This window comes from Bombus fervidus, chromosome 13 (genome assembly GCF_041682495.2).
Source record: "Bombus fervidus isolate BK054 chromosome 13, iyBomFerv1, whole genome shotgun sequence".
Classification (NCBI taxonomy): Eukaryota; Metazoa; Arthropoda; class Insecta; order Hymenoptera; family Apidae; genus Bombus; species Bombus fervidus.
This window is the reverse complement of record NC_091529.1, coordinates 371,959-393,780: the sequence shown is the minus strand read 5'-3', so window position 1 is coordinate 393,780 and position 21,822 is coordinate 371,959. Positions and strand designations below refer to the sequence as shown.

General features: G+C 30.5%; 1 protein-coding gene and 1 long non-coding RNA gene across 6 annotated transcripts in view; one reads left to right on the top strand and one right to left on the bottom strand.

The window, feature by feature from the left end:
- The window catches only part of LOC139993720 (uncharacterized), an 85,070-nt gene that overhangs the window by 20,001 nt on the left and 43,247 nt on the right, over positions 1-21,822 (top strand). For all 5 annotated transcript variants that reach the window (XM_072015698.1, XM_072015696.1, XM_072015701.1 and 2 more), the window contains 3 exons: positions 7,501-7,735; positions 17,756-17,840; positions 19,862-19,985. In XM_072015698.1, coding sequence (XP_071871799.1) covers positions 7,570-7,735; positions 17,756-17,840; positions 19,862-19,985 — 375 coding nt within the window. In that variant the 5' untranslated portion in view covers positions 7,501-7,569. The remainder of the gene's footprint in view (positions 1-7,500; positions 7,736-17,755; positions 17,841-19,861; positions 19,986-21,822) is intronic.
- LOC139993727 (uncharacterized) lies at positions 19,713-21,469 on the bottom strand. Its single transcript, XR_011801441.1, has 2 exons — positions 20,339-21,469; positions 19,713-20,038 (listed from the first exon to the last, which is right to left on the bottom strand). It is a non-coding gene; the product is annotated as an uncharacterized lncRNA (long non-coding RNA).

Genomic DNA, 21,822 nt, shown 5'->3' with positions numbered 1-21,822 from the left:
AGTAAACAAGTTCGGTTTTCTAGAAAATGGTCTTTTCTAAGTTAATCTGCTTGACTTTTATGTTATAACAAGGCTTCCACGTCGGTCAGTGCACTTTTCTTTCGAACGAATCGTAACGGTATGCAGAGTAAAATTAAACATCCATAGTATAATATGGTCATAAAATGTTAATCAGCTGATAATGAGTTTACGGTCTGACGGTGATTTAATCTTCTTCTTTCTTTTGCAGTTTTCACGTGTGCAATATGAAAAACTGAGCGATAACCGTAATGATGAACTTAGAACTCTGAATTGGTATCACGAATCATTAATGATTACTATAGTTTCGGCTACATTACTGAATATTAGGATAGTTAATTTTATTTTGTATTTTATATTTTACACGGTAAAAACTGACGACGATGTTTACCGTGTAAAACAGATACATAGAATACAAAATAAAATTCAAATTAATTGAACTGTTGCAATATGGCCGAATAATACCAACTTGTACCGTTTCTAACGCAAATGCTTTAGTTATGATTTTTTATTATTTTTCTTTACCAGTTACCCCCCGCTCCCCCATTACATTTATCACATTCAGTTTTAGTCCTATTCAATAGCGTATTTTTCAATATTTCTAGCTACTAAAATATTTGCCAATTCTCATAAAAAGTTGAACGCTGGGAACAATATTCGCTAGCAAAAAGGGAAAAAGATGTTTAACTTTTCTCTATAAAAGCATAGAATTATTTCCATCAAAAGCATAGAACCCACTATATTGCACAGTTGCTACTACAACATTTATTACGTGAACCTGTCCATTGTATCTTCTATTGTGTTCCATCATTAAAAGATCGAAGAAGGCCATCTTATTTTTCTTTTTGTAACGAGACCCCTGATTTGGAAAAGTTTCACTGTAAAAATATGCTGCAGCTGCTAATCTATCGTATCGTAAAGTTTTCAGAGTGTAAAACGTTAATTCGATTTTACTCTATTGCCTTCCTTGTAATCGTATTTTTTTCGTCTGCAGTTATCTTCAAGAAAGGGTTTTAATTTATATTTTGGACGTGGTGTACTATTTTGTTATATTTACGTCAGAAGTTACTTCAAAGTTTGAAGTATTTTGGGAAATAGAATTCGTTAAGTTTCATAGTATATATCTGGGGAAAGAGAAGTGTTTTTGACACGTGAAGTGATTATGCCTGAATGTTGACCGCGTTAATAAATTCCACGTAACACGGCAAAGAGGACAACGCTGACATGGTACTGTATTTTTAGAACGCAATTTTGGCATTAAGCGCGTACGAAATAGAAGTCTACATCTATGTAGAACGTAGATCTTGCAGATACATTTCACATACGTGACCAGGTCAAGTTTGGCGCTCAAAGAACTGAACTATTTGCAGGGGTAAAATATCGAATAGCTAATAGTCTTAGTTAAATATACATATGTACATACATTGCATGTTTGTACATTGTATCTTAGACTGTTACCTTACATAGGTACTTTTGAATATTTTTCCTTTATTTTTTAATAATGTCTCGACATTGTAATTAATGAGTGAACAAGTGTGGTTATTTTGAAGAATATCTGTAACTATAATATTATACAGAATATCCTTTAAGTGCTTACTATACTTTACGAGAAAAATAAAGTATATTTAATCAATATAAATTCTGAAATTATACTATTATGTTCTAAATATCAACATATCTATTAAATACCTATATCTATAAATTTCTACTTACACATATTTAAATATCAAAATAATTACACAAGGTCTATTCAGTATTTTCCTATATACAATCATATTATTCAACGTATAAGATATATGAGTAAAGATAATGAAAAAATGTCTTCTTGAGAAGTTATACCAGAAATACAGAGTAATACAGAAGAGTAATGATGGACTCTCGCTATTCAGTCGATAAAGGATAGGAACGGATCAACGATATTTACGTCAATTCTATTACGATATGCTAAAATTAAAAAATTATATTGAGAATTTTTTAATAATTTCCTTCAATTACAGTGAATGATTTCGTAAAGTAACGTTTTTAAGTTCATTTTCTTAGCCATGAATAAAATAAATGAATAATGAATGAAATCATCGACTTCATTTCCGATATTTTGCCAAACACAGCAATATGATATTTACATCGCTAGTAATTATGTGTGATTGCATAAGAGTTTCCATGACTCCCTTACAATGGCACTGAAAAGGTTTCATCGTAGGTAGCAGATACTGCAAAGTTGCCAGTTTAGTTGTTCTAATATAATTTCTAAAGGAATAACAGTAAATTATTAAAATAATTAATTTATCAAGTTAATGAGTTCTTTCATTTTTTCTTGGTCTATTATAATCAGATAATTTATTTACATATAACTTGGTGATCACCATCACCAGAATTTTATACGCTTCTTGATTATGTAATTTTAAATTTAAATAGTCATTAACTTCTACCAACTTTACACTTTAACTCTTTAAACATTAATATTAATATTACACCGATATCCTATAAAAGCAATTGTAATAAGTTAGTTTACCATGAATAATTTATCATCAATAACTTAGTTGGTGTAGTAATATTCTTCGTAGGTGTAATGTAAATATAATATTAGAAATTTAGTATTCTTTGATCACTTAAATATTACTATTTAGCAGAATATATAAGTTATGAGCAACTGAATTTTTTTTTAAAGTTTTAATGTAATATAAAATGTAGATTTCTCGAGAAATTTCTTCTTTAATACATTTAAAAGTAACTTGGTTTGTTTAACAAAATTATGTACTTGTCATATTTATACAATTATGTTACATGATTGTTAGTCGATGAGTTACCGCCATGGTACTTTATCGATTGAATATCTTCGACCTTGGCTTCGAAAAGTCAAGTAAAAAGCTCTCACTCTCTCCCTCTCTCTCTCTCTCTCTCTCTCCCTCTCTCTCTCTCTCTCTCTCTCCCTCTCTCTCTCTCTCTCTCTCTCACTCTCTCTCTCTCCCTCTCTCTCTCTCTCTCTCTCTCTCTCCCTCTCTCTCTCTCTCCCTCTCTCTCTCTCTCTCCCTCTCTCTCTCTCTCTCTCTCTCTCTCTCTCACTCTCTCTCTCTCCCTCCCTCTCTCTCTCTCTCTCTCTCTCTCTCTCTCTCTCTCTCTCTCTCTCTCTCTAGGGAATGCATTCAGCCAAAGTTTCTTATTGCAATTTAGGCTGGTTCCAGTCATGGGGACCACGAAGCGAGACAGACGCGCTCTGGCAGACCCGCTACGCCTTCATTCCGCGACATTATTTTCTATAAACTGTGTTTCTTCCATGGGTTCACCTAGAATTCATGGTTCTTGCGTCAGGATCATCTTGCGTACTATTATCAAAAGGTATTTTAAGTACATTACATCGTTCTATCGGATGATACGTATTTACAACAATTGTGTATTTTATTATCCTTCGATTGAATTTTTGGGAATTTGAATAACTTGGATTGAAAATTTAAGTCTTTAACGATAATTTCCTTAAAGATAATTACATTTTTGAATGTTATATTTAAACGCAACGAATAAAAACTAATAAAGTAGCGGAGTCAATCTTTGTGGATTTGTTTATGATATTGTTATTAACCAAAAATCAGCTATTTTTTAACTCTTAATCAGATAATTCGATACCAGTATCCGTCAGGAATGTTATAAATTTTCTAAACAATGCAATATCTGTATAAACGTTTGAAACTGAAATCTCCATGTATCAAAATTTGAAAAAATGATCTTAAAATTATCTTAATCCATATTACGATTATTTTTACTTCCAATTCTCAAAATACAATTTGAAAATTAAAACATATTACAAACCGATTTACGCAAAAATGAGAACATAATTTTTAACCTGTATGAAACTTTTGCGCAAATGCAAAGACTTCCATAACAACATTTGAAAAAATTAGCGAAAATTTGTGAGAAACATGGGAAAAATTCGTGAGAAATGTTAGCACAAAATTAGACGAAGTAACTACTGAGCGTGGTTACCAAGTCTTAGATGACGCACAAACAAACCGGTTGACGCGAACGAATGTGGTAAGTTTAGGGTTCCCTCGACTTGCGTGCACGCGCGCACGCTTTTCACGTGTCGAGCTAGTGCCGACGGGGATGGAAGGGGCTGCAGCGTTTCCTCCCTATCGACAAAAGCTCTTTTAAGCACGAACGAGTGCAGTACTTAAGCGTACATATGCATAACCGTGGAACACGGAGACTTGCAATTGCAACGACTCGTGATTCGTAGCATTTCAACCAAAAGGGGTTCTCCGCGTGTAGAGCGACGAGTTTGTGTAGCTCAGAATCTAGCTTGTATACCGTATACGGTATCGCTCTTCGCAGTTTTTCAGACTTTGATGTCACTTGCAATTCTATAATGACAGTCGTTAGAATGGATTTTCACAATGTAATCTAGCTTTCTAGGTCTGCTGTGTGAAATTATTTTACAAATACAGAATGTTTCGCATCTCTAGATAGACATATTTTTATAGTGATTAGAGATAGAATAAAATTTATAAAACGAAATTAGGTAATGCACACTAGCGGCCAGAAGTATCTGGATAGTTGTTTATTTTTGGTAAAACGTAATTTAATTAGAAAATTATAAATGGGAGGAGTCAGATGGAATTTAGTCTTTATTAGAGCTATCGTAGAATATTATCATATAACAAGATGTATTTTTAAATGTCGGCATTTGTAATTGTTAAACATTATGAAGTTCATTGTTCTCAATTTCAACAATAATATTTGAAATCGATTTATTCTTCGACAAGTCATACATTTAGTTTCAATATACTGTTAATAAGATTTTAAACTAACAATTGTAATTTCATATAATGTACAGCCAGTTACGAAATTCTACAAACACCTATTGGATTTTTTATATTCCGTACCTCCTTTTTCTTACTAAGGATGCAAGTGAATAAATTGTGTTACGCTTTTAACAATTTGTATATTAATACGTTAAAAGAATTTGTAGAGTTAACGTTTTCACTAAAAAATTTTATATTTAACAAGTGTATATAAATTTTTGTGACTGACTGTATGTACATACATACGTATATCTGTTAATTCCACAAGGAGATAGTAAATATTACATTCAATCGTTAGTTAGCCATTAATTCATAATTATATTTTAACATTTATATGAGATGTACAGTTGTACGAATCAACTGAAATATTCACATTACGAGCGATAATTCTATCCACACTCTACCTTCTTTTTATGTAAAAAAAAAGTGCAACTGCATTTTCTTTTTTGATATACCAATCCTTTGATTTTTCTTGCGTACGCGATATAAAGTACGACTGCTGCAAATATAACAATATCACTACTACGTATAAAATATAAATACAATAATATAGTAATAGTAACGATAGTATGTTACAGCTATTGTTACAGCTGTGTATGTATAATATTTTTAATCGATTTCTTACGTTTGACTTGGATTTATATCCAATTATATACTATTATATAATCATACACTATTATTAGTATCAAGGATAGATGAACGAAAATTAAATAAAATTTACGAAATATTCCATTTTTTGATATTTTGATATATTTGATATTTATTGGTATTTCACCTTTTGATAAAACGTAATTGTAAACAGCTTCTTTATCCATCGCAATTCTATCCATGAACTCGAGTAACTTTCATATTATAAAAGATGCTTATTATATAAGGTTCCTTACTGCATTTAAAATCTTTTAGAATCCTGATATAATTTAAAATATTATTTATATGTTGGTTTTTAGTCAGTCTTAGTTACATTAATTATCAAATATATTTTATTTAATCGTATAAATTTAAAGGAATGTATTTCTCTGTAAAAGCATGGTATATCTTGTGAATTATTTTGTTTTCGATCATTTAACTCTAATATCTTTATATCACAGAATTGATTTATTTAAGAAAAATGATGTAGCTCTATTTCTTTGTATTCTTATCGTGTTCTGTATATTAATAGATAAATGATAATTTGTTTTGGTTCAAGTAAAATATTGTGTTGAGCGAAAATAATAAAATTGTCGTACTAATTATTTACTACTTGATTATGCATTAATAAAATTTGATCGTTTAATGTAGATATTTTTAAAATAATGAAATATTAATTCCTCAAGTGTTAATTTTTAAAATAATCAAATACTTGTTTAACATTTTATATGTTATTTGTATATTATGGTTGTTTATGTAAATACATATTTTCACAGAAGGTTAGTAGAGAAGTGAAATCTAAATATAAAGAGCACAACCGAATAAACATGATAAAAGTATCTCAAAATCAATTTAAATTTTTCATACGTCAATCGAGAGAGTTTTCTAGGAAAACCATTTTGACAAAATTTTAGTCTCCTACTCCCATTCTTATATAACAACAACAACAACAACAACAACAACAACAACAACCATAATAATAATAATAATCATAATTGTAGTGTTATATATCTAGGGATTTTTTCAGATCTTTTGACTGAAAAACCTATTTTCAAAAAATTAGGAAGGTTTTAAAATGCCAAATTTTTTATTGATGTTATTAAATGACAACATTTATACTTTTACATTAGAGGTTGCCTAACATGTTTGTTAAATTATAATTTTTTGGGGCTTTTTGATCATGGAATGGCGTGTCATAGCTAAAAAAAATTAAAATCCACTATTTCTTACCGTATATGGATGACTGATCTACTTTGTATAATTGATATAGTGTGCATATTGTATGCTATATGCAATTCTAAATAGTTTTACCTGTATTAAATGAGTGAATTTTAAACTGTCTCATCTAATATTACTAATCTTCATCGCTGTCGTCGTTGATCACAGTATTTACTAACTACATTATATTTACTAACACATTGAAGATTTTGTTGAGTATCTCAACAAGCCTCATAATGAATGCCATTATCTAGCATATGATAAATAATAAATTATCGTAGCGATATACGAGCAACGTTCAATACTCCGATTGCCATTTACAGATTCACGAAATTGTCTTCTTATTCTCGAGCAGTCAATTGAGTTTGCTTATGCAGCACTTGTAATTTTTGGTGTTAATATTTCGAGATTTCACTTGAAATTTTATAGTATAAAATTTTATATTAAGTATTATATTATTATTTTCTTTTAAATAACGCAAACTAATATTATTTTCTGAGTCCATTACTTTTACCATATATGGCAATTCGCTTGTCGATTATATAAACTCGAGGAAAAAGCTTATAATTTATTGTAACATAAGCTGTAACATATCAGGATGACTATTAAAGTATTGTTAAATATTTCTTATTAAATATTGTATCGTAAATAATATTCGCATTTTTAAACTTATATCACACATGTTACTAACACATTTTGCATATTCTTCGTGAATATTTGCATATTTTACATATATAAATGTCATATATTTGTTATATATTTAACATACATAAACATTCGCAATTTAATTATACGGATAAGATGCATTTTATATTGATAAGCAACATTTATTTTGTTACAGATTCAAATCGGATGGCTGTTCTTTCAAAATCTGGGCGCAAGGGCGCAGTGAAAGATACAGTGTACAGCAATGACGCTTCCGGTATCGAATTATCAAGAATTGCTCATTCAGGTTCGGGAGCTGACGCATGAAACGATCCGTCTGCAAAGACAGTTGTCTTCTGACCTGTTCGACAATGCTGATCCGCCAGATGTAAACCACAATTTCTCTCTCGGACAGAAGAACTATGAAAACGGTAAGTTTTGTAAAAAGAAACGACAATTTATTTCTCTTCTATTACGATGTATTAACATTAGAAAGAACATCGACATTTTAATTTAATAATAAATCTTGTTTAAAATAGTAGCAAACAGTTGTTCAACAATTGTTTTTAAGAGCAATATCAAAGAGAGGATATTCTATCATTTCCAGCGTTAATTTCAACAAAATTCTACTTACAAGCTTTTTTTAATTAATCGATTGATCTGTTGTATATATATAACACGTAAGAAACATATTTAATATCAATAAAATCTTTATTACATTTAATGTACCTTTACGGAACAAAAACGGATATTTGCCATAACGGTTACTGGATCGATTGTTTTTTACTGCATCGTAAATGTAGCTCGCGACATTGCTGAAAGTCCGTTGAACTTACGATAAGAGCTAGTATTATACCGTTAGAATCCAGAGCAACTTAACCAAGCTTTTTTCCTAGTTTGAATAATCTTTTTTAATTTAAGCATTAAGCAGTAAAGTTGCGTTTAAATCATATGAGAAAATGAACCTTGGTTTTGTTTTTATACTAGTGCGCATAAAAAAGTTTAGTGATAGGTAATAATTTAAAATGGGAGTTTCTTAAATTATTAGAGCAGGTAATCAATTATTTAATAATTATTATAACTGTTTATTTAATACAAATTTGTAATATATAAATAATGAATTTTTATGTTCTTAATATAAAATCTGAATTTTATTAATAATAACAATAACAGCAGTAAAGATAGTATACCAAGTAATAGTGAATAAAAGTGAACTACTCAACGACACACCGTACTATAGGTGTATCCAACTATTATTCTTGAAAACGAACACTACAAACTATACTTGGAGATAAGTGACCTTACACTACAATATACACAGATAAAGCAATATACAACAGGTTAGTTATCACCCTTCAAAGCAGAAACCAAAAGATAGCAATTACACCGTACACATTAATAGACCATCTCGAACAACTACTAATAAACACAAGCATTCATCATCATATGAATCATTTTAAGAACCTGAAACATAGTTCGCTCTTTCCTACAGACAACAAAATTCGATGCCCCGTTCTAGGTTGACCTAAGCTCGTTGGAATGAACAAATCCGTCCTTAGGAAGACGATAAAAATAAAACAAGTTTATTAGAAATATGCAAAGGTAACAATAATATCGTTTTGCATTGAGCGCTACGATAAACTATTGCTGTAATCGAACTTAAAGTTCATCTCCAGATCACCTCAAGATCATAGTGTAGTAGGTTCTTGAATTCATTTTGATATCAGCTATAATTCTGTGAAGTTCAAAATATATGGTACCATTTAAAAAAGTCAATATGTTCTTGATTTCTTTATTGAAAAATTCTGCTTTAATTTTTAATTTCCAAATATGTAGCGAAAACTAACTAACTTTTGTTCAAAACGTTACTTTGACATATTATCGGGACCTTATACATCTTGTATAAGTTATTCATGTAAATTAAATCACTCTTAAGAATTAAATCACTACGTTACACCCTATGAATCTTCCACGTGTGTTACAATTTTATAAGTAAAACTTATTATCTTACCGGTATATAATTAACTAAAATTTTGTATTTACCTAATTGTAACTTAGATCACTACATATAAATTTCTTTTATAATATATATTTTTAAATGTAATATTTCCCTTCTCGCAAGATACATGATTTTACCTCTGTACATGTTACTTTAAATTATTCTGCCTCACTTTCTTATTTATTTTATGCGGTTTTCACATCTTTTTCTTTCTTATGCTTTTTGTATTTTGTCCCTCTTTTCTACTTGGTCCTTTTTAACATCCACTATAAGCTTCGACTTCCTGTGATATAACCTTCTTTTTTTCATTGCATGTATTTTCTTAGTCTTGGTCCACTCTTTGAGAAACTGTTGGTATGTTCTCTTACTTTCATATTCCCAGTAATTGTTATGTCTTACTCATTACAATTTCTGAATTTTACAATCGATTTTAATCTTATGCCCTTACCTTTCTGCTCTAAATACACATTCAACTTTTATCTCTATCATCCACTTGTCATACACCTCCATTGACACTGAATTCTATATTTTATTTTTCCCTTTACTCTTATTTTTTTTCTAAACTCTCATTCTTCTCTTGTGTCTCCCCTTTTCTCCCCTTATTTAGATCAATATATTAATAACGTTAATATTAACCAAAATTTCGTTACTAGCTTTTAATGTTGCAAAATTTCTTGAACTGATTTACCATTCTTCTTTGAAAATTTGTGCATAGTGTTCAGCTATGTCGAATTATCCATGATAATTTCAATACAAATCGATTAATTATTAATTTTAACATGAATTTACTGTTACTAGTTTCCATATGAATTCACCGATAACTAGTTTCAAGTTTTCAACGAAAAATTTATAAAAAACAAATATTATCTTTGATGGCGAAGCAAGCGATCGAATATATTGTTCGAATACCAAAATTCATTGAAGCAGAAGCTGTTCATCTCGGTCGCGTTTATTTCCGTGTCTGCTTTGACGGAGGACAATCGTTTTCCGTTTCTTGCATAGTTCTCAATATTATCAGCGTGAGACGTATATACGAAGTTGGATGACGATTGTGCTGTCTGGCAAGTGGCGTCTGCGAGTCCAAGAGAGGCAAAACGGTTGGACCAATGCCATACTATGCCAAAGTACGTATGTACTTTTGGTCCGCGTGAGACATCGAGAGAAAAACGCGTTTGCCGGATCTTTCACAGGCTTAAAAGCAAAAACTGCACGTGCAACACCTGTGATGCGAGTATCTTTACTTCTCTGCGTTTTTCGTTGGACAAGTTATATTTCCCCTTTTTAACACAAGATATGAATTGGCAGAGAATATAAAATGTGTAAAAAAAGCAAAATGTTGAATAAAATGTTGATGTTACCATATTATTATCGGGCAGTAAAATTAGAATATTATGTAGTTGATGAAGTTACAACTTACTAGTACTGATCCATTCTTTTGCATAACGTTCGTTAATTTGGCAAATTAGATAAAATACTACGAAACAAATAAAATATTTCAACTAAATTTTACAAATTAAAAGTAAACTAATATCATATTATGTGTATTATATCAGTCACCTTTTTAAATTACACGCAGGGATGAGAATAAGCAATTAATGAAAAATTATTGCTTAATTCTATTTTTAAGTCGATGTTTAATTATTTATTGTATATATATTTGGTATATCTAGTTAGTATAAAGAGTATCTTGTGTTGTAGTTGATAGAAGCTTGATAGAAGACTTGTATTTCAATCATTAATAAGAAGCGGATACATAATATAGTAACTACTTGGTTTGAACATAAATGGTGGCAAAATAAATCAAAGAAACGAAATCCCTTGTAATCCTTAGTAACAAGGAAAATAATATTACCTATATATTTGATATATCAAATAATACAAATTATTTTTCTTATTTATATATTTTTAAATGCTCAATTCGATACGTTTTAAGTAAAATGGTTAATTTTGACTGAATTGGCTATTGTGAATTCGAGATTGTGATAGTATCGAGGTTGTGTCATTTGTACGCGCCTTCGTTTATCCTCTGATGAAATAATCGATTAGATAGTATTCATACAAGGCAAGAGCCTGCAAAAACTCAAACGATGCTCATTACACAAGCACCCAACGTAAATAATAAAATTTCCTGTTGACAATCCAGTGCAGAACGAATTATACATTATACGGTCGATGCGTCGCGTTTAAATTAAAGCGACATCTAGTGCGTTAAATTGTAATGTGACAATTACCTTTCGAATTAAGTTTTGCTCTCTGTGTAGACAGGATTCTAACACGGTGGGATTATTTTTATTTAAGCATACTTAAAAATTTTATATTTCGGCGGTCTATCTAATATTACTGTTTTTTATGACATTATACTCTAGAATGTAGTAGACCATGAAAAAACTTGAAAGAACTTTCGTGTTCGAAAATTAACATGTTTAGTAATTTTTTTTTTTCAGAATTTTTCTCTTTCGATATTTCTATGTTCTTATAATAGAAGAGATCTTAAGCTTTATACAAAACGGAAATATTTTATAATTATAATAATTGTTGGTAATCTGTTTAGAAAAATTAATATAATTAAAACAATAGTTTGCGTGACTTTTTTTCTTCTCTCGAAAGCAAGAATTTTTCCGTTCCCAATTTTAATGATCTTGAAATATGTTCTCGAGAATTTTGTAATATAATATATATAAATACAAATTCATTAACATTCCGAAAATTTTTTCCTATATAAGTACAACCGTTGCTGAGCCTTCTTTTTCAAGATATTTGCAAAAAAGCTCCGATTAAATTACGATTACGATTGCATTATTTGAAGTAATGAAGTAAACGGTCGCATTTTTATATAACCAATCTAAACTTAACCCACTGATGAGAATGATAACCAGTTTTAATATTGTATGAATAAAAAAAGAAAAATCACTGGTTTATAGATTGGGCGGGAATAATATCCTGCTGCCAATAGCATGGAATAATTTTCGATAAATCGGTATGTGGGATTGGTTAAAAACTTAATAAATATGACCTACCGTTATTGAAATATTATTTACAGTACAAATATTTGTGAAAGAAATCGTTAAACAATACATGTAATATTAAATATAAATTGCTTATAACTTGAAATCTAAAGCCAAGCGACGATTATATGTATAGGCAGAAATTGTTCGGAATATTGACCATGACGATATATTTCAAGGTCACTGAAATCAGCGACATCGCCCTTATACTTAGTAATTAGCAAATAATTTTTTAATAAACTTATGCATAGTATTATTCTGTTTTGAATATTTCAAACACTTTATTTACTTTTTTGATTTCCTTTCTTCTCATGACTCGTTAAAATCGTATTAAAATCTTACGATCAGATTTCTTTTTTTTAATATCTTGTACATACATCTAGTTTTAGATTATCAGAAGAAAGTTATTACCGAGTTCGATGTGATAATTTATTTTTGAACCAGTTCCTGTATTGTCTGCATACATACTTTTCCTGTTTATATAACAATCTTCAGGCAATTGCATAATCGACTTACGCGTTCGTTTGCGCGAAACAGTTGCGATTCATACGATGCTGATGTCAAAACCTCAAAATTAGAAAGAGAATTCGGTTTTGTACTCGATTCAAGCGGTTTACGAATACTTTCCGTGTTATATTTAGCCGATAATAAATTCAACATTATTTTACGGAGTCGGAACGTTTACGATGATCGTTGAGAACACGTAGGCTGTGGTCTATCTTGGAGAACTCGTCGAGGTTACCGCGTTTTCCTGGCTGACACTGGAAGAGATGTGAAAACAGGAAAGTTCGGAACAACGTTCGATTCGCGTGTGACACGCGCTGGAAATGAGCGTGTCGTTTCTAATGCAATATATAAGTAAGTTTATATTTTTGATCGTACGCTAGAATCCCATTTACTGCGACGAAATCATAAAATAACTATCATGAGTTCAAACGAAAACCACAAGGAAAGGACATGATCAATAATTTTCAAAATTCAATAAATAGTTCCGTGTTATTGAAACTGTTTATTTCGATATGAGACCAAACATATTTTTTCACTCTATCGAAGATCTTGCAAATGTCAAATTGTGATAATATCGAATATGTGATAATAATATTAAATATATTCTCAATTATTTAGAAAATTAGCAATATTATTGTATTTTTTTTCTTTTGTTTTTCGATAATCGATTATAAACATCTTCTCTATCGTTTTCTATCACTCTTTCTCACTTACGAACTAATTTTTCTATTTATATATTATGAAATCTCTGAGCGTATCCTTACATTTAGTTGATAATATATGGCGATTCTCACAGAATGATATGAGATTACTTCTGTTATGAAAAATTTATTTTAGGTTCTTCATTCAATTAGCATTTTTTACGTCTCTTAATACGTGTTATAAACCTATAAATTTTTAACTCTTGAAATTTTTAACATTCACAGGGTAATCAGCAGGGTCCTGAGTACCAACCGATTTTAATTTTTTAATTTTTAATTTTCTCCATTTTTCGATTAGTTGACAATTTGTTGTATTGCTCAGTTGTACTTTGTTTCGCATTTTAATTATATCGTAATATGCAAAACAGGTGTAGGAATTTTTCTTCGTGTTTGAAGAAATGTTCATGATCGTCTAATCAAAAGTTTAAAAAATTTCGTGACTGTCGTGATGGATAAGGATGATAATTTTCTTTGTATTATGAGGAAAAGAAATTGACGTTATCGCTTTTCGTTTCCAAGTTATTAAATCTTTTTATCAGTCGGTACTCTGCCGACCATTCTGCACAAACATCGTTCCTATCGATTATTGTATAATCCTTGTCGCTAACTCATAACCAGACGTCAGATTTTTATGCAATTGTGGGAAATCTAAAAATACAAAAATACCCAGAATGCATGTAGTATGCAAAAACACAGAAAATATTTAAAATAAAGTAGTCGTAATATTTAGTGGGTAAAACAAATCTCTATTTAACAAATTTCTATATTTACATTTGCACGAATGTTCGTATTCTACTTGTAACAAATTATTTTTAATACTGAAAGCTCTTTCTTTAGTGTTCGTTTCGAAGATGTAGAGAAAACATACTTGACAGAACCAAGTGAAGAATACTGGTACTTCTAGTATTATAATGATGTGTGTAATAAGCTTTTGCAAAAATAAATACATCTCTTGAGAAACACACGGTTTAGTAGTTTCGATAAATTTATGTGTCCTCCATGTTTTTTATGACGAGTAAAAGTTTAGTAACATTGGGAACGCTAGAGAATACATTCGATTATTCTATTTAAGGAGAGCGCTTGGGTTGTTTCGTCTGAAACTCCATTCAATTATACGAACGTGTGAATAAACTGCATATTTATGCACTTTCATCACTGATGTTGCGTGTAAAGGCTCCATCGTGATTCACATACAATACACTTCGGTTTATGGTTGAAACAGACTGAGATAAATGAATATTAAAGCAGGAAATCGATCATCAACTTGTGAAACACGCTTTTAATACATCCCTTTTTTTTTATTGTACCAACACTCTACGGTCTTGTGCTGAATTAAGATTCGAAATTCCATGCGTTCCAATCGATTCCACTTTTAATATACGTACACATAAAACATACTTTTTCGAGTTATAAATTAATTTGATGGAAATATTTCAACGTGCATATGTTACTATTCAGAAAATTATTAAAATACTGCCAAATTGTGAACAGCTTTTGGAAGTAGATTATTATCATTTGTGTATCATTTGTGTGAAGTGAATGCGCGAGAAGCTGAAAAACACAAAATGGAAAATTCAAAATGTTAAGAAGTTCGGTAGATTCGTTATTTTATTAACATTTTTAATATCAATTTTCGAGAAATTTTTATTGCAATAAACCAACATGTGTAAGAATCAGTGAATATATTTAAAAAAAAATATACGACAAATAAAATGTGAGCTGGTAAATTTAGTTAACGCTCTTATTTCCATGATAGACATTGCACATAAAGAATTATGAAGGAGAATAATAATCTCAGAAACTAGCTATAGAAGTATAACATCTAACAGAAGTATAACAAAATTTTATTGTGTTTGTAAATAATTCCTCCTCTTGCGTGTTTTCAAATTGTCAAAGTGTTTGTAGGAATTAGCTTATTTATTACATATAATATGTATAATAAGTAGAGAAACTGCAGAAAAATGTTTGCGACCTATAAATAATTTGAGAATAATATTTGGGAATATTAAAAAATGGAGTTATTGACTATTTTCGCTTATATTATCCATTTCTTTTAATTCGATCTAATTTATCAAATTAAAAATGACACAAACAAAGTAAAAGTAAACTAAACTCATTTCGGTTACACATTGTGTGTCAAATCCAACAAAGCATATTATAGTTACTGGTATGCTCAACTCCATGTAACTCTGAAATAAGGACGTACGAGATATAATAATAATATATGTAGAAAATAATATAATGCTAGTAGGTTTGGTAACGGTAAGATTGTTACAATATCCTTTAATGTTCCGTCAATCTATGTTTACGCAGTCACCATTCGTCACTAATTACTCTCGTTACAACGGTTCTCTTTATAATACGCTGACAACGCTCCTTGACAACGCTGACAACACACACCCGATATCTCCAGGCAACCGTCCACGATACTACACTATACTACATATATATGAGATAAATATATATATTAATAATAAAGACAAAGATTAAGTAAAAAATAAACATTAATCAAGAAGAAACAACTACGCTATTTCTACAAACTAGGTGCGAAAATACAGAACAAAAACAGGAAAAAGTATAAATATGTGATATTAATTTACCCCATATTTACAAAATCATTTCTCGTATTATCGGTGATAGAAACGGATGACAAATTGTATCATTCATACTCCATCTTTGATGTTCCATTTGCTACGTTAAGTGCTTTCGATATTACTTCGTAACTTATGAAATTAAATTTACTGTATAAATTGCTCGACTCGACGCAAGAAACATGAATAAAATACAAGTGAAATATAAACTTGTTTTTCTTTCTCGTAATTATGTATTGCGCGATGACAGAGTTGGTAAGAGTGCGTACACGCGTGTAATTCGAAGTTCCCAGCGTGGAATCGTGAAACACCCGCCGGAGTGTTGCACCCTCGCCGTTTTTTAGTTCTCACCGCTTACGTCACGACCGACTGCGCTTTTCTGTTTACCATCTTCTGACGGTTTACTATTTTTCTTCTCTCTCTATTCCCTGGGAATTTGGTTATTTTTGTGAAGCGCGTTGATAGGTAAAAAGCAAGCAATTCAACCAAGTTTCAAGTGCCCGCAGATATCCGTTGTGTTAAAATTATCGAATAATCAAAGGTAGAACATGTCCTTCTTCCTTCTTTTTTCTCTTCTTTTAAGGGTATTTAAACAGCGTAGAATCATGATAGAATTTCGATGGAAAAAATATATATTTCACGTCGAGGTCTGAAAGTTTCTCCTACGAAAAATAGAGCAGAGAAGGCAAAGGTTTTTATGATGATAAAACTGAAATTTATTACGTATGTAAATACCGTAGTGTATTTTTTATTGGACTCTTATGGTAATTAGGGATAGTACCTCATAATTTTTGTTCAATTTACGATTTTGTTAATTCAAGAAATTTGTATGTGTATTATTCAAGAACAGCGATTAATTAATTTTTTTCGAAAAAGTAGTAATTGTTACAAGTTTCCGACCAAGTTATATTTCCATATTAACATAATATCGACGAAATTCTCTTTATAAAGAATTTAATAATCTTTTATTTTATAAACCATATAATCTAAGTACTATATTTCTTAATTCAATCCCTATTTAAAGAAAAATCAAATTTTTTGCACATCAAACAATATAGTTTTATTTAGAAGATAGAAATAATTTCAAAATGATAATCTTTACCAGTTAATAGGATTTCATAACAAAAGTGTTTTCCAGACTAATGGATTTTTGTTATAAATAGCTTGATTTTAATAGAGATGAACGAAATGTATCGACTAATGTTTCATGTATGATTCTATATTAAGTAAGAGTAGGTGCCTATTATTTATTTTTATCTGTTTTGTTATACATCTTTTAATAAAAATTAATCTGAAGCAATATAATTTGTCGATGACTATTAATTGTTAAGCGATTATTATGTATAAAGCAATCTAAAAATCATTGCATATCGTTGTACCGTACATTGTACTGTATGTTTGTTTCTATACATATTGGACATTTATTTAAAAAAACAAACTCCTCATCTCAATAATATAATAAGACTTTACTATGGTTATAAACTGCAAATTTAATTTTAGGATATAAAACAAAAGAAACCCCTTTAGTGTCACTAAACAGTTGCACATTTGTACGCATTGCAAAATTTAATTGATTTGGTTATAATTTCAAAATTCCCCGTTATTTTGCAAGTATAATGCTAACTTTCTATAAAATATCATGTTTCAGGAAGACATCTAACGGACAACGTGATACAGCAGTGCGAGAAAAGTAGAAAAGACGAGGCAGGACAGAACCCGTTGACGGAATACAAGTGAGTACAAGCATTAAACTTGCCTTTGAAGATACTTCTGCTTCAGAATTGCACTCGCTACGACAGAAGCATATCTTTTAAAGCGGGAAATTGTAGCCATCTTCTTGCACCGTTTTACCGAGTATCATCGATAGATGCTTGAAATCTCTACAGAAATTCTGTCCAAATTTTATTTGCTTCGTCAATGAAAAAAATTGTAACTTATCATATTCCTTTTGTCTAATCCGGAATATGAAAAGTAACGATTATTGTAAATAAATAATTCAGTGTAACTAAGTAATCAAAATTTTATTTTCTCACGGGGGGGAAATATAATATATATAATTATAATTTATAACAAGTTTCTTTTTTAATTTTAAATTTAGTAAGTAATAATTATTATAAATAAATAATTCGGTGCTGGTATAATGGTATACTAATGAAATATGATAATATCAATATCATATTGCGTAACGAATTTAATAAAGCATCGCATTTATATAAGATATATTGTATTTTCTTCCAGTCGCGGAGAGACACGATCGCGATGAAGCGCGTCAACGGGAGTCGTAAATTCCCGTTACGATTATAACAATCGACACCACGAACAGGTCGATCCCCTTATTTCTTGTAGGATAATAGGGGTATTTGTTGTGGAATAAAACTGTAATCAACAGTTCTATAATATATATATTTTCAACAACTTGTTACACTTAATATTGCGCCGTGTCGGAAGATATATTTGATATAAACGATTAAGAGTTGTATACGTGATAGTTGAGTCGTCTAAGTATAGATTAGATTAAATTGTTGTCGCGTAGACCGTAGTGAGGACTGTCCTCAGATTGTAGGAAAAGTTAAGTGGTCTGCATAAAGTGTCTAAGAACATTAGAGTTGATTGATCTAAGTTTGTAGCAACAGTAGATGACTGCTCCAAGGATAAGACAATTGAGTTGACTGCACGAAGATTGGAAGAACAGTAATAGACCCGTCTCGTGCTATTACGGAGGAAAGCTCGATGTGCGTGTGCCTTTTTGAACTAAGAACGCAAATTCGTTGTTCACACTTTTCGGTAAGAAAGTGAGGGTAACGATCCGCGATGCCCATTGGTTATAGCCAACGTTAATAAGTGAAAATATGAGGAGAAAGTCTCCTGCCAACGTGGCTCATGGGTGTCCTTGTTCATGGGAAAAACCTGCTATTTCGCTAGACAAACATCCGCTTTCTCCATAATTTGTAAGAGCGTGCAATAAACCTAAGGACTGTTTTAAGGACCACCCATAAACCGAAAGTACTTACATGAATAAAGATTAAGCTAAAAAGATTCGGTTTGTGGTGGTTCCTTATGTTTATTGAGGGTCAGTGTAACGATGTGTGGACCTTGGAGGCCAGACCATGAGGGACGTCGCACGGGCCATCTCATGCGACGTAACATGTATCGTTCTTGTTCTATTATTCTTTGCAAATGGATTGAGCAACTTATTTTTTCCATTATTTGAAGGCATTTATATCTTTATCAAAAACTTTCGATATGTATATTTCTATATTCTCTAAATTATATCAAAATTATATAATTATAAAGAAACTCTTTCGTTTCTAATATTCATAGCACAGTAAATATTTAATTCCAATCTTTATTATATTATGAAGTCTGTAATCTGATGTATATATATATATGTATGGCATATAAAACAAATAATTATTTTATTAAAACATGGTAATATTCATTTTCTTGCTTCTCCTACCATTAAATGGTAAATATTTCTCCATGTTATTTGTTTTTTAACCAGTAATGTTTCTATAATATTCCTTAAAATCCAACAATGAATAAATTCATTGTAGAGTATAATACTATAATGACAGAGAAATAAAATAAAGTCCACTCCCTCTAAATGAAATTTTGTTTGCGTTTTATTGTTTAGTGTTTACATTCGATATTTGTATATTTAATTAATTTTATATTACGTGACCTAATATTACAATATTACAACATAAACCTGATATTACAATATTATCCTATCTTTTATATATTTGTTTTACAGAAATTTCCGGTTTCGACCACGGTTTTATCAAAATTTAGATTCTACTGAAGGCATACGAGCAGGAGAACTAACCAGCCGTCTCTTGACTTGGAGAAGTCGAAGCCATCGTCCAATAAAGCTGCAGGTAAGCTGGTTCAATATTTCCTTTTGATCAGTGCGAGTTCACATGGAAAATAGCTTACAGAGCAAATAGACATTTCACGTACGGAATGACTAACCACAAACAGAACTCCGATATATTTAAAAAAACAAATATACTTCCCAGCAATACACGTAATAAAGAAGAGAATATCCAATGTTATAATTTGTTAGAGTTGTTAAAATTTTGTCTGCTACGTTATCCTGCGTTTTTAATTTTACAAACGAGAGTAGGATTGAGGCGGGAGAAATGTGAGTTTATTAGCAAAACCAAAATATAATTTATAATTTCGCAGTGAATTACCTCTCGGCGATGAGATTTTTAACGAGAGTACTCACGTCAAGTATGTTTGCACTGCTGTGTTTTTCTTCTTCTTCTTCTTCTTCTCCCTCTTCTCCCTCTTTTTGACTTTCTGCGTGTTGGTTTTTTCATAAACTCCAGTAAAAATTTTCTCAGTACTAGCGAACTAATACACTCACGCTAAAGTATCGAGCATACCGTACCACACATTAATGACGATGATACGCTGAAGTGGTGAACAAGATAATACGCAGCATCCGCGCTAAACTGTCCCACTGCAATTTGCAACTTGTCATCATAGATAATCCTCGTTTTGAACTAACTTAAAATCGATACACACTCGTTAACGATACCCTCTAAGCATTCCACTATTGATTTTATAGCATTGGCGGCAATTTTTCACATATATAAATGTGTGTTGCGTAGGATTTCTGACTTAGATTAAACAACTGCATTATTTGTTATTGAAAATAAGGAAAAACGGCTATGAAGAACTGACACCAGTTCAAGACACGATCACGATAAATTAAAGTGCCTCAAACTCATATTGAAGGTTATTCTAAGACCATAAACACTTTTTTGCTTTCAGTATGTTTCTTATAATTACATATCATAATGGATATCAACACGAGTTTAATGACATTGTGGTCTTGAAACGACCTCAAACAATGAAATACCGATATCAAACCATTTGATGATTCTTGATTACAATTAAATAGTATCGTTATTGTTTGCGTTATTAGTTGTTTCTATTCCTTTTCAACAACAAATCATTATCAGTAAGTTGAACGTTTTGCTTTGTTTATTATGATATTTTTAATTTGTATGGAAAATGAAAATCTTTACGTAACATTTGCGTATTATTTTATTGCTAGATACTCGGTCAATGAAAATAACGTCACAAAATCACTCGTTCGAAATTATTATAAGACAGGGAAATCTAACGAACTTTACAAAAAATATAGAACGATTGTATTAATTGTTATATTTCTATACCTGTTATGTTTCTCTATTTTTTTCATTCTTATTATAGATTTAAGTCAACGACCCTTGAACCACCCCCTTGGCGATAATAGATAGAAATAAGAACGAAAGGAGCGGAGGAAAGTTCGCGTGATGTCCAGATTAGGGTAGACTTTTTTTATGTTATTTCGAGCAGATTATTACACATTTCGCTGCTGCTAACATTCTCTGTTTCATTTATTCATCATGCTGTCACTATGTTAAAAAATAATAAACTTTATTTAATCACTAGTATCATTATAATGTACAAAACATTGAAAAATCTGTATTGCATACGATTCAGCTTAAAAGTATCACAAACTGTATAGTTAAGTTTGAGTAGTATAATCGATATAAAAATAATGATTATACGTTTCAATGTTTCAATTAGATTCATTAAGATTTGAAAGATATACTGAATTGGCATGTGCGCTTAGTATCTTATAATTGGAATATTTCTTTCACAACTAGACTACGGGTTTTTATGTATTTATTAAAAATTAAAAAATGCAGAGATATA